Genomic DNA, 14,239 nt, shown 5'->3' on the forward strand with positions numbered 1-14,239 from the left:
TAAAAATAGTGAAAACATGTATGGTAGGACAATTTGATAATAATATTTTATGAGTTATTTTTCAGGTATATTTTTTGCTAATTTCAGTCCTAATTTTTTTTTATTTAAATTTTTTTGATATTTTAAAGCCTAAATTTATTACAAACAATAAAAAATGTATACTTTGAGAATAATAATGTATAATTAAAATAATAAAAAATTCTAATTTTAGAAAAACCTAGATAATAAAATAATATTATCTTTAGTTTAAAATAAATATGAAATTGAATAATATATGATGGTTTTATCAAACCAACCAAAAAAAATTGAAAAAAGAAAGCAATCAGACCAATACATTGGGTAGAAAATGAAAACAATCATTTGGTGTTTTCAGTTTTTGTGCATGAGGTTGAATTTGTTTTCATAAAACAATTACAGGGAAATGAAAACGACATACCAAACGCGTTTTCAGTAGAAAATGAAAACGGGGCCTTGAAAACGTCACTGAACGGACCCTTATGTATCTCATTTTTTTTATACAAGAAGTAGTCTAAGGGGGTGTATCCAATCGAATCCCGAGCCTCTGTATTTAGAGACTACACATTTACCTGTATTTCACTAAATCTAAACCGTTATAATAATCTAGCCCCTTAGAATGTGACACAACATCAAGTTTTTTTTCCCTTCACTAAACAGACGTTACGTTTTATTTGTGGTTAACTAAACTCTCCTTTAGAGCATGTTTATTTTTTTCTCTTCGCTCTATGTAATCTTCTTATTTCTCACTTATTTCTGCTCTCTCTTTTCTCCTGGATTCAATAAACAATTTCCCATGGAATTAATATTCAAATCCAAATGAAATGGAAAAACCTCAAAAATTCTTATCACAATCCAGCCTCTTATGAATAGATAATTTCTTTGAGGACAAAATAAAGACAGATTCATTACAATCTAATTATGAGGGGAAGGGAGGAGATAATTGCATAAAAGAACAACAAAAAAAACTCTATTTCTCCAGAAGATGCATGAAACAACACATGCGTGGTGGAAAAAAAACAAAAAAAATATTTTTTACTTGATTAGGTTTGAAGATTCATACAATCAGAAAACGCATCATAATCAATGTCATGATGCGAAACACGTATGCGTTAGCCGATAATTTTATAATCTTCAAAGGTCGTGACTTGTCTTCCTCATAGGCCTTGCACTCGGTAACTCGCTTATCAGTTTTACTCACCAATGCAAAACTCTCGGTGGAAGAAATGTAAAGTGGTTTGAATGAAGAAGAGAGTGAGTGGTTCACACTTTGTTGGGCATTCTAAAAACTGGGTAGTGAAAAAGACCGAGCCTTTATCGAACACCTCTGGTTCAAGAACTCTGAGGTAGATTGAAACTCGTCTAAACTATGAGGTAGATCAAAAAAATTTGGTTCAAGAACTCTGAGGCAAATCAAAAAACTTGATGAGTTGTCAGCTAAGGCAGATCGAAACTCGTCTGCCTTAGCCAAGTAATAAAAAAATTACTCGGTTGGGTTTTCCATTGAACCCAAAAAAGGAGGGGGCATCAATCAAGCAAGGAGAAAAGGAATACAACCAAAACGTGATAAAGAAAAAGCAACAGGACGAGAGGGAAACCCGAAAGGAGAGAAAAAAAACCTCATAACTAATTGCAAAAGTTAACATCTATTTAGAGAAAGAAAAAAAAAACTTGATGATGTTTCATGTTCTATTATAAAGGCCAAGATTTAGTGAAATGTAAATGTGTAGTGTCTAAATGCAGAGGCTCGTGATCCTTCCAATCTATACGTATAAAGACTTTTTTAAGTGAGTAATTTTTATATAGTTGACATATTCTTAAACACTTTCATAGAGTTGATAAAAGTCACCTGTAAACTGGCAAGACTTTTGTTATTAAAAATTAGGCTGAAAAGTATATGAAAGTCATTCAATTAATAAACTTTTTAAAAGTCATTAACTCTTTGGATACCACCAAACTTTCATTGACTTTTTAAAAGTCACAACTCTATACCACCAAATTTCAAAAGTAAAACTCGTTAAAAGTCACAATTAAATATCACTAGATTTTTATAAACTCGTTAAAAGTTTAAATTGGATACCTCCAGAATTTTAAACTCTATAAAAAAAGTCTTTAAAAGCTTGAATTGGATACACCCCTTAAACTTACTTTAAATTAATCTAATATATCAGAAAAGGGCTCCAAACTTGGGTATAAGAAGACGGGGTCATTGCAAGCTAAATGGTCTAGCCTACATATGCTATGTATCTTATTTTTAGAACGAATAAAGTTTACAATATCTTTAATTCACCGAACAAAAAATATAAGAGAGTAAATGATAAGAGCATCTTCAACTGATATGTCAAATTGTCACATGAACATGAAATGACAAAAATTGAAGGTTAAAGTTGCTCTAACCAAGTAGTAAAATCCTACATGGATTTGAAGGTTGAAAGAGATATGTCAAAAATAATATATCCAAAAGCTTGATGTCAAATATTTTTTTAATATTTTTTTAGTCATGGACTTGTCACATCCCAGACTCGGGGGTCGGTGGAAACCCCCCCGCCCGGTGCGTGAGAAAATAAAAGGTAAAATAGAATAAAAAGAAAGCCAAAATATAAAATAAACTTTTCTTATAAAAATAGCTCCCAAAATCTTACAACTTTACAATTAATAAATAAAGCTCTATCACTCTCATCTAATTCAGCCTCAACTAGTTTAGTCTTTGTCTTGCCCACTAATTCATATGAAAAATTAAACAGGGTGAGGGGTGAGCAACCACCGCTCAGTAGGGACATGAGACCTTACCACAGTAGATTGATAGAACTAAATTAAGTGACATGCAATCACACAACGAAATATCACATTAATAATATTAATGCAAGAATGAGCTTCAATTCTACTCTCGTTAATTCAAATAACTGGACAAGCAAACCTGCACGTCCCATACCATGCTTATACCACTTGGTCCCAAATGCCCATTTATATGAACTAACACCTATCTCAATCATCCCATAATTTCCCCTTTTGTTAGTCATTTTGTCTAACTCCTTGTCGCCAGTCCAAAATCACCCAATAAAAATCATGTGCACTGTGGGATCCTTGAGACCTGGTACCTGCCAACAGTTAGACTCAACTACACAAAAGACTATTTCCATTCCCCTCTTTTCCCATCATTATTTTCTCAACCCAAGAACTCCAAATAATTTCCATGACATGATATAGTTCTTCTTTTCACATATCAATGTAATAATTTAAATATTACCAATGTACATATAATCATGCCAACATTAATTAAATAATTAACAACAAGTAAACACCCAATATCAAGAACATCCATCAAATTATAATATCACGCATAATATAGTGCTCAAGAAATTTAATTAAATTAATCCCCGTAAAGGGCCCCCAAGAAATCCCTACCTTGATTCCAAAGCATTGCTCAAAGTTAAGAAAATATGAGCTAAGCCCTATATCTCCTCCAAGAATTTTATCATCTCTCTCTCTGTGTTCATTTGCTATCCACATAATGTCCTATATATATAAAGAAGAGGTCGGCAATAAGTCCTTTCCTATTGGATGGTGTTGTGGCGGTTTTGTATACTTACCATTCAAATAATATTTATGTGGTCTAGCTTTGCAGATAAGGTAGTTTCCAATTCCTCAAATCCTAAACAACTCTTCTTGGTGAATTGACAAAGCTAGTACATAGCCATGCTTACTTAGCATTTGTTTTTCTTTGACACGTAACTACACTAATTAACAATGACTATTTTACTCCTGCATATCCATATATAATAGAATAGGATATGTAATACACATATATAATAAAATTATATATATATAATAGAATAATATATGTAATAAAATAAGATATAAATATTTATTAGTACATAAGACAATATATATATTTAACCAAGATAAGCAATTATGTAACAACCTGATTCTTAATTAATTTTCAATTATTATTTTATTCTGAAAAAAGACTATTTTGCCCCTGGAATATTTTAACGGGTATAAAAGTTGACCTTTTGACCGGGAAGGAATTTGAAAATTTTGATTGGACCGTTATGTAGAGCACGTCGAAATGAGTTCTTAGACACATAGTGGATTCGAATCGGAGTTGTAACGAAAAAGTTGCGATAAAGAAATTAATCCGGTGCAAACTTGTAAATATTTCAAAGTTGGTTTTTAGAAAACCAGAACATTTCTTTTTACTCTCCCGACACGCCTGTTATTGATGAGCCCCAAATCTGATAAGCCCAAATTCCCCAAATATTCTCTTCATTCAACACGTAAGTTCCATAAACCCATCATAATCTCAAAAACCGTCAGAACCTCCTCAAGACATACTGATCTGTTCACAGGTCCAAAGCATCAACTTCCTGAGCTCGAAACGAAATAGTTCCTTCTTCAAACTTGTTCGTCTGCCTCTTGAGTAGAACTTATCCGAAAATTAGCCCAATCGGAGAAATATAAACACCTCAAACCCCAGTTGGAGTACGAACAGCTCATCTCTGTCTGATACTCTGTGTTAAGCACGGATTTCTCTTTGCATGCGAGTTTATGTTGCGATTTTCATCTCTATTCCTTCAGGACAATTGTTTCTGAGGTTGACATCGACAACATATCCAAATTCCAAGGCAAACGGAGATTTCTATCTACCTTAAATCGTGTTCAAGGTGAGACTAGTCTTCACTTTCATTCTGTTTGCTGGTTTCACTCTAGTGTGCCCTTATTCACTCTTGTATGTGGCCTTCCTCTGATCTATTGGCTTCGTTCCTTTCATTAAAGTTGTTTATATATGGCTTGGCTATAATCTGTAAAAAGTGGAGCTTAATCTAAGAAGTGTTGTTATCTCAAAGTGTGATGAAGTGTCGCCTGCTTATTCCTGTCTGCTGCATTGATGTAGGCTCGAATTCTTTCTTGTGTGTCGATTTCTATTGATCATTCAACAACAATTTCTTCATACAGGTTGTTCCTTAGTTATAGAACTATGAAATATCCAAAATTCACAGCAATTGTAGTTCTATAACCATCTGAAACCTTGTTTAAGGGTAGTAAGTCCTCTAGTCTGCTGTTTAAATTCTACAGCACCTTACTCACGATTTCCCTTGCTCAGATGACCAAGGTTTCTTCTTGAAAGTTGTTCAGTTTCCTGTTCTCTACAACATATCTAGAAATAGTGGTTATACATTAAGTTTAAACCTCTCGGACATAGTATAACTGAAACAAACTCCTCTCTTGTTGTTAAGTGTTATTTGGGAGTTTTACTCCTATGGGGGGGGGACCTGCTTTGTGCATTGCAGAAAGATTCAAAGGATTGTGGTACACCGGTTCAGCGTACTCGATAGGATTGGTCTTAAACTAATTACACGCACTTCTAGAAGCCGGGGGTCAAGGCTTTAAATTATATAATTAAATTATTGTGTTGAGCAATTTTATTAATTAAATATTTATGATGGCTTAATTAGGTACTCGGGTATCAGCTGATCCACAGGAGGGACCCTCAAAGGGTCAGAGCAGCTCGAACGCACAGTGAGTGGACTTTTGTTTTATAAATGGATTTTATGTTATTAAAGTTTCAATATTTGATCTTGAAGGATTTATCTATGGCTATTACTTTCTGAGCAGGAATAATGAAATTATATATATATGTTCTCGATTATATGTTATTATATTTAAATGCAAATGGCTTGGAAAGTAAGAAATGAGGTATTAACCATATTGAATGATTGGTTGAGGAATAAAATGGAAATTTCCAGGAAGGGCATGTATTTTGTTTTTAAACCACTATAGGTACCCAAAAATGTTGCATTCGGATAAATTGTTGCCTTCGATTATAATGATGTCCAAGGACATCCCAGTTGCCTTTGGATGAGTCAGTGTGTGTTTGACAATTGCCCACAAGTTCGGGGACGCTCAAACATTGTGGTGCTAGGAATGTGGCTCGGGTGGACCAAGTGTCCTCTGAGTCTTGCGAGGAATGCGGCTCGAGTAACTTTATGCTACCGAGACCTACGAGGACGTGCCACAAATTGTGACACGAGGAATTGACGGAAATTATGGAATTGACGGATTTATGATGGGTTCACCTAGGTGGAAGGAAATTGTTTCCCTTTATTAATCTAAGATATTTTGTTAATGTTTCACTGAATATATGCTCAGCTATATATATGAGGATTTGCATGCCTGAATTTTATACGGATATTGAACATGGATATGATTAAATTTTCTAAATGTTTTAACAGAGGGGTTAGTATGTTGATACCCTATGTTCTAAAACTTTATTTTTGTCCACTCACGTTTTTCAATGTTTTGCGCCCCCAGACAGTAGTCGTGTACGGGGACGTCACCACAGGGCCGTCACTTTCCTCTATCCATCTCCTCCGCTACGTAGGAGTTCTTTTTGTAATTATACTATTTATCTTAAATTCTGAATTAGTTGCTCTGAAGAATTGCCCACAGATTTTCTGTATGGCCTCAGGCCGGTTAGTTGGTTAAGTTGTTTGGATGTAAGTTGAAGGCATGCTGGCAATTGGGTTTTATTTATTTATGCTTTGTTGACAGGTTGAAATTCTAGGAAATGATCAAATTACAGGGGAGGCTCTGCCGAATTTTCGGCAGAAGTTAGTTTGTTTAAATTTGGACTTTAGTAATAAGGGCAATCAGGTGAAGTGTACCTGGCACTGCTGGGTGTCGGACATGCACAGAGTTCGGCTCGGATTCCAAAATGGATTTTGGGTCGGGTCCTGTCAAATTATCTTCTTTTAATTTTTTAAAAAAGGGAACTCTCACAGGACCCCACTATCATTTACTCTCTTTTAAAACTTTATTTTTGTTTGATAAGATCTTTTAAAACTTTATGCATCATATGGACCTCATTTGCTTTTAAAAATGTAATAAAATAATATGATATTTGGCATTTCGGGTGGAGTTAAATTTTTTTTCCAAAATATCAAATTGTCACATAAGCCATCAAATTGCCACATAAGCCATCAAATTCAAATTTAACATTTTACATCTCCTTTAGAGATGCTCTAATGGGGTCCATGACTGAAAAAGTTTTTTGATATATCACTTCCATCCTTCAAATCCATGTAGGATTTTGACTACTATATTGGAGCAACTTTAACCTTTAATTTTGGTCATTTCATATCCATGTTGCAATTTGACATATCGGTTAGAGATGTTCTTATGCAAATACCTATATAGAGTCTATTTGGAGAGAAAACTTCAAAACTAGCCACTGGTTCTTAAAAACTATTAATATAATAAAAAATAATTAAAAAATAACAAGTGGCCAATTTTTAATTTTTCTATTGAAATAAGCTCTATAAAGATTTTTGTATAATATGTCAATTTGATTGTATAATAGGCTTTAAATTCGATACATACCCATCACAAATAAATAATAATTATGCAGCAACACCACACTAAAAAAAAAAAATTGTCACTCCTTGTTCTTTTCCAAGCAATTAGGTTCTAGTTTGTTTCAATCGCCATACCAATTAATCGAACACATCGAACATCAACCCATTAATAAAATATCAATAAAGTGTCGTCACCAATTAATTACATTATTAAACATCAAACAACTAGCAAGAAACAAAAATGTCACCTCAAATTTTATCATAGAATGGTAATTAATAAACAATTATTTCATTACACTCTAAGATTTTATCATATTTATTTCCAGATTGCAAGTAGTCAAACACCATAAGCCTCATCTATAAGATTTAGAATTTATACGAAGTAAGTTTAATTAACTCGATTCAATGACCCAATGTTGCCCATCAAGCTTAATCTTGAGTCCGTAAACTCGGGCAAACAAAGTTACCGCCCTCCTGACCCCGTGGTCGTCCGCTGCGGTAAAATAATCGTGCCCGAAAATAACCCCACCGGGGCGCAAAATCCGGTAAGCCCGAATAATATCGGACCAGGCCGAATTAAAATCATGACCCGCATCCACTTCGATCAAATCCCCGAACACGCCCATCTCACAGAGCCAGTCAAGACCCGACCCGGTAGAGAACGGAATGGGCAAGACCGTCTCCGTTGCGTTGACCGAGACGACGTTCTGCATGAACTGGTAGAGCAGCAAAACGTCGCCGTTCAGGAGGCCGATGTCGCGGAACCGGTCGCGGAAGCCGGGCCAGCCGCGGAAGTCGTCGAGGCAGAGGATCTGGGTGTCGTTGAGGCCGAGCTGGCGGGTCAAGCCGGCCATGTGAATGGCGGAGGCGCCAAGGAAGGTGCCGATTTCGATGATGGTTTGGGGTTGGACTTTTTGGATGAGGTTTTGGAAAACGGCGCCGTTTGAGCCCCAGCCTTTGACGCGGCTGCGGCGGAGGAGGGGGGTGGCGTAGGGAGGGGGGAAGTTGACGAAGGGGGAGGTGGATTTGAAGAGGCGGTCAAGGATGGTTTGGCGGATGAGGTGAGAAGGGAGTGGGGTGGCGCAGTGCGAGGTGAGTCGGAAGTGGTCGAGTTGAGTTGGGAGGTTGACGAGTTGGGGGAGTTGGGGGGAGGGAGGAGAAAAAGAGGGGGTTGTTGGAGAAGAAGGGGAAGAGAGGTATCCAAAGGTGAAGGAGAGGAGGAGGAGGAGGAGGTAGGCGACGGGTTTGAGTAGTTTGAAGGGGGTGAGTTTCTTTTGGTGGTCTTCTTTCATGGTGGGTGGTTTTGGGTTCATTGTGTTTGTAAGGCTAAAGCTTAGGTTAGCTTGGGTTGGTTTTGAGAGAGAGAGAGATAAAGACAGAGAGAAGAGAATGGAGAAGAGGAAGACAGGAAGAGAATTAGAGACTGCGTTTCTGTTTGGTTGGGTCATTCTTGCGAGCTTAGTATGAGGGTGGTGTAATGAAAACGACTGGAAAACGCCCCAAGGCCTGGTCTTCATCTATACGTACTTACTTCTATACGTACTTACTGAGATTGGTTGAAATTACTCAAATTAGGATGCATGAAATCCTCTCTACACGTGTCATAATCGAAATTGTCGGTGACCCATATGTATCGAATACATCAACGATTTTGATAACAATTAAAATCTTTATGATAAAGTGGTCGTTTAGTTGATATATATGAATCGCTAAAACAAGTTTCAATTAATTTAATTTTTGGAAGAATGATTATTATTATTTTTATTACAAAAAATAGCATATTTACACTACTTTTACAACTGACCAATATACTTTACAACAAAGTTACATCACGATGGACTAGCCACAACTAGATATGATTTGAACTAGAGGTGTCAAACGGGCAGTGTTGTTGAGCCAGACAGACCCATTGAGAATCAGCCCAACCCGTTTAAAGTCGGCCCTTTAATAAACGGTCCGTGCCAGACTCGTCCATTTAAGAAAATCATCAATCCCAATCCAAGTTTATATGGGCTCAGGCCGTGCCCATATCGGACTACTAAACGGACTAAGATGGGCCCACGCCAAATTTTTAATTCATCAAGATTAATTCAATATGTTAGAATTAGTCGACCGGAGAAAAATAAAAGATGGAATGAAAGGTAGCACTTGGCTGAAACTTAAGGTTAATTGTGTTGTGAATACTTGGCGGAGAAAAATCAATAAGCTTACGCAAATGATACAAATTAAATTACATGAAGCTTGTGTATGGATGGAATGTGGACTAGTTGGAGACGAATCGTGTTTTTGATAGGCGATGATCCGAAACTTGTTAATTTCGCCTAAGAATTAATTATGATATCCAACAAGAACTGGACCCTGATCAAGCCAGTCAACATGAAGAATGGATAAGATTTGTGATATTGGGGTCTTGGAAAATTGGAAATTTGTGAGGGAAGTTTCAACTACATTTCGACAACATATGAGTAGTATTTCTCCCGGAGAAACTTGCGAAGGTGACGGAGTAATTTCAGTGCACTCTGCGGTCAAGTCATTTACAACCTCTTGTTCTTTGGTCTTGGCTCAAGTCTACGGCTAAGATTTTTTATCAAACACCAGAAGAGCAAGTCTCACCAAAAAAGAAAAGAGAAGAGCAAGAGAGCTATGATTCAAATGCAAAAGCAAAATAAATAAGTTCCAATATTTATACTCCAACCTCGGCGGCACCATTTAACAAGTTCCAAGTATTTGTCCCTTCTTTGGGTCTGAAAGTTCAAATATTTGTCACATGCAGGGCAGTTTTTTTTTAATCCTATTCTTGGAAAACAAAAAAAACAAAAATCGAAGAAAATAAATGCCCACATACAGTACAGGGGATGCGAGGGCGCCATTTAGCGAAAGCATAACGAGATGAAACTGGCGCAGGCAATGCATTAGCCTTGGTTGCCTGGTAGTTTTCTGTCCGGTTATAACCGGATGCAGCATCGGCAGGGGCAGCATGCATTGAGTATCTCTCCACGATCAGTTTCTCTCCTTAGCACAGGATCAGTCTCAATCAGGTAGTTCTCTCTCCTTCCACCAACAGCATGTGTTGAGTATAATCTCTCCACACGATCAGTTTCAATTAGATGATTCTCTCTCCTCTGGGGTGCCAGATATGGGTCCAATGATGAAGAACCATAATAGGAGTAGCCGTAATATGGATCCCTTGCATACGCATCTACAGAGCTGGAGGAACGATACGAGGAGACACATTTCTTCTCTCTCCTCGAAGACCATAAGCTCGATATATTCCTTTTCAGTAAGGTATAAATCATGAGAAGTTTCCTCTCCTTACAGATGCCGCATCTCGGTATGCAACACGCTGGTCCCTTTCATGAGCTAACACTGGATAACTCCTGGCATCACCATTGGCATAAGGATCTCTAGCATGTCCATCCCTGTGGGCATGTGGCAGCGATTCCTTAGCTCCTTCATGAACTTCCCGATCCCAAACTTTAGCCTGGACTGGAGAACGAGTGGCTAGAGCAGTTGAATGGACTTGAGCTGGTCGGAAAAGTGCTGTGAGCTTCCTGACCTGAAAGGAAAATATTGGATTTTTTTTTTTGTTTTGAATAGAAATTTTATATAAAATAAAAAAAAGGGAAAGGGGAACAAAAGAGTGGACAAAAAATCCACCCACAGAAACAAGAAACAAGCACAGAGCCCAGAAACAAACAGCAGGGGAAAAAAAACACTGCCAAAACAGGAACAAACAAACAAGAAACCAGCAAAACACAACACATTAATTCACTACAGCTAGCAAATTACGCATAATGGTAGGGTAAGGGATATCATTGAAAACAGGATTAGCCGACGCCCAAAGAGCCACCCAAAACTTGACTCTATCCCACAACTCCACCACCCAAAGGGGCGGAGCTAGGATTTTATATTTGAGGGGCCCAAAACGTTAAACACAAAAAGTTTAGTTGTATATTTTTTTTGGCCTATTGAGTAAACTATTGCCTATAAAAGCACTAAATTGAAATGAGTGGTTTTCTTTCATAAATGTAGTATGATTTTACTATTATATTCATATTGAAATACAATTTTGATAAGTATTGATTTGTGATGAGGGGCCATAGGCTTAAGTATAGCAATTTTTCTTTGCATTTGTTACCACATCCAATATATACATTCAAAGGGGTAAAATAAATTGTGGGGGCCAAGCCACCCCTGGCCTTAACACAACTCCGCCCCTGCAAAGGAAAATATTGGATATTATTACTACAGCATATGGAAAGAAACAACGATCGCTTAATCCAGGAAAACTTAATAAAAGGAAGGGGGCACATTATCTCACTTGTCGAACTGTAAGTTCTGTTTTGAACTTCTTTTTCTCATTATAGTTTTCTTGTATTGTCTTCTTGTATTATCTTTCTCCACATTGAACTGCACCTAAAGTTTTCAAGTCATCAGCATACATGTCTGGTTAACTAAACAAAGCAAACAAGGAGAGACAGATCTAAGAAAATGTGACCTGAGCAGGGAAGGCCCCTCCAAATGCTCTTGGCTCGTGTTTTAGGTCACCTGAAGAGGATGCTTTGTAAACCCCATACAAAAGCTTAAGATCAAAATCAAAGAGAAAAAGCTTCAACGCAGGTTTGATACCCAACACAACGTCTTTTTTACCCATTGAAACACCCATGATACGGTAATGGAAGCAGTCTGGCTTTGTCTTTCCATTGCACATGAAGATCAAACCACCAAGCTTTTTCCCTCTTTTCATCATGTTTTTCGCTGTTCCTTTGACTCTTCACACTCTTGTCTGACCCACGTCATTTTTCTGTATTCTTCTGTTTTTGTCGGCTCTTTTCGGATTCGTCAATCTTTCCTGGATTCTTTTGAGCCTGATGGCTCTTCTCGGCATGCTCTTGATTAGTGATATTCTCTTGTTTCTCTCTTTTTGAATTCATATTCTTGGCATCTTCTTCTCTTTTGTTGCTACTCTCGTTGTTACCCCTATTCCGCCTCCATTTCCTCCCATTAACCTATGAGCTAGTTGTACCTTTGCTCGTTTTCAAGCTGTTATGAATGGGAGTTTTCTTCACTATTTTAGCTTTGCCCTTCAATGATCTTGGGGTTTTCTTTCCAGAGTTGGATGCTTCTGCAGGAGAAGCAATTTTCTTTTCAGTTACATCAGGTTTATTAGACGCTTCTGCAGGAGAAGACATTTTCATTTCAGCTGACTCAGGTCCACTGAACGCTTCAGCAGAAGAGGTCTTCAGTTCAGATGAGTCTGGTTTTTTGGATGCTTCTGCCGGAGAGGGGATTTGTTCAGATGACTCTATTTGTTGGATGCTTCTGCAGGGGAAGGAATTTGCTCAGATGACTCTGAATTATTTAACATTACTGCAGGACTATTTATCTCCTTCCTGTTATCTGTTTCCATATAGTTATCATCTAGTTCCATAGTATATGCTATACAATCAGGATCACAAAGCCAACTGTATCCCGAAAACAATACTATTAAAAATAAAAATTAAAAAAAATTAAAAAGATCCCAGTAAAGCCGGGCGGCTATACTATTTATAGAAAAAACTAAAGAAAAAAGACCCCAGCGGCTATATTATTTATTAAAAGGTGGACCCGCCTACGCCTAGAGATCTGCGCCACGTGTCACCAAGTATAGCCGCGCGGCGATACGCTTATTTTTTTTTTAAAATACCGAGTATAGCCGCGAGGCTACACTATATAAAAAAAGGGACCCGGCTAGCGCCTTGCGCCCACCTAATGATTCGGCGACACGTGTCAAAAAACATATAGCCGCGCGGCTATACCTTTTAAATATATTTAAAAGGATTATAACCGCACGGCTAAACTATTTATGAAAAAAATATAAAAAAAGAACCCAGTAAAGCCGGCCGGCTAGACTCTTTTTTTTTTAATTATAAAAAATCCCGAGTATACTATTTATATATATTTTATATATAAAAAAACCCTCCTAGTGGCTAGCGCCCGCCTAGCGGTTCGGGCGATGTGTCAAAAAAAGTATAGCCGCTCGGCTATACGATTTATACAAAAAAATGTAGTGATTTGTTTTGTTTTCTATTAAAAAGAGCAGGATGCAGGAACAACATAACCAGGAACGGAATCAATCGACATGAGAAAGAAAGGGAAAAGAAATGAATGTAAAAGCTGCTTCCATTCTTCACTCTGTTCTGGCAATACATAAAAACTTAAAACAGCTTTGAAATTATTTCTTTCAAAGGCAATACAGTAAATCCATGGAGGCACTTTAGCTAAGTGGAAAGGTATCAGTTTCAATCCAAGAATCACTGAAATTTAAATCCCCTTTTTAATATTTCGGTGCACAATACAGAAGAGGTTTCTACCTTCATGCCCTTGTCTTTTTTTCAATTAGTTTCAATACTGAAAAAACACTAACCGTAGAAGTACAAATCCTAGAAGGAAAAATGATGGATGGTCCTTTATGTTCCAACCAACTGGAGACAAAAATAAGTAGACCAAATGCTAAATTTGGTTTGCTGGGATGATCTTTAAATTGTGATTTAGAAAATCAACAGTTCCAATTATGACACGTGTATGGTGAAAATTCATTATTCATAATGAGACGGAAAAGAAATGTGCACTTGTTTGTAGTATAATAAGGGTTTCTTTTGTTATTCTTCGCCTTAGAAAATAAATAGAATTTGGGTATCGTTTAGGTCACATTCCTTCCTTGTCTTTGTTTCCTTTTCTGTTCTTAACTATCTATCCATGTCAATGTCAACCCCTCAAAATGTGCTTAAGCCCCATTGTTATTCTATTTCTTTTGGGGTTTAAGTTAGTAATTATAATATTAGCATCATGCCTAAGATAAATATGTTGTGCACAGATACATTTCTATC

General features: G+C 37.0%; 1 protein-coding gene, 1 long non-coding RNA gene and 1 pseudogene across 3 annotated transcripts; 1 reads left to right on the forward strand and 2 right to left on the reverse strand.

Moving 5' to 3' along the window:
* Window positions 1-4,229: 4,229 nt before the first annotated feature.
* LOC110757665 (uncharacterized) lies at window positions 4,230-6,561 on the forward strand. The gene is made up of 3 exons (XR_015833586.1): window positions 4,230-4,679; window positions 5,472-5,535; window positions 6,328-6,561. It is a non-coding gene; the product is annotated as an uncharacterized LOC110757665 (long non-coding RNA).
* Window positions 6,562-7,608: 1,047 nt separating this feature from the next.
* Window positions 7,609-8,854, reverse strand: LOC110757621 (S-adenosyl-L-methionine-dependent methyltransferases superfamily protein). Its single transcript, XM_021959301.2, has one exon. The coding sequence runs from the start codon at window positions 8,816-8,818 to the stop codon at window positions 7,763-7,765; it is 1,056 nt and encodes a 351-aa protein (XP_021814993.1). The 5' UTR covers window positions 8,819-8,854; the 3' UTR covers window positions 7,609-7,762.
* Window positions 8,855-10,086: 1,232 nt separating this feature from the next.
* Window positions 10,087-12,841, reverse strand: LOC110757654 (uncharacterized; annotated as a pseudogene). Its single transcript, XR_002526830.2, has 3 exons — window positions 11,869-12,841; window positions 11,692-11,786; window positions 10,087-10,926 (listed from the first exon to the last, which is right to left on the reverse strand). The product of XR_002526830.2 is annotated as an uncharacterized LOC110757654 (transcript).
* Between the last annotated feature and the right edge of the window lie 1,398 nt (window positions 12,842-14,239).

This window comes from Prunus avium, chromosome 2 (assembly GCF_965620075.1).
Source record: "Prunus avium chromosome 2, drPruAviu1.hap1.1, whole genome shotgun sequence".
NCBI lineage: Eukaryota > Viridiplantae > Streptophyta > Magnoliopsida > Rosales > Rosaceae > Prunus > Prunus avium.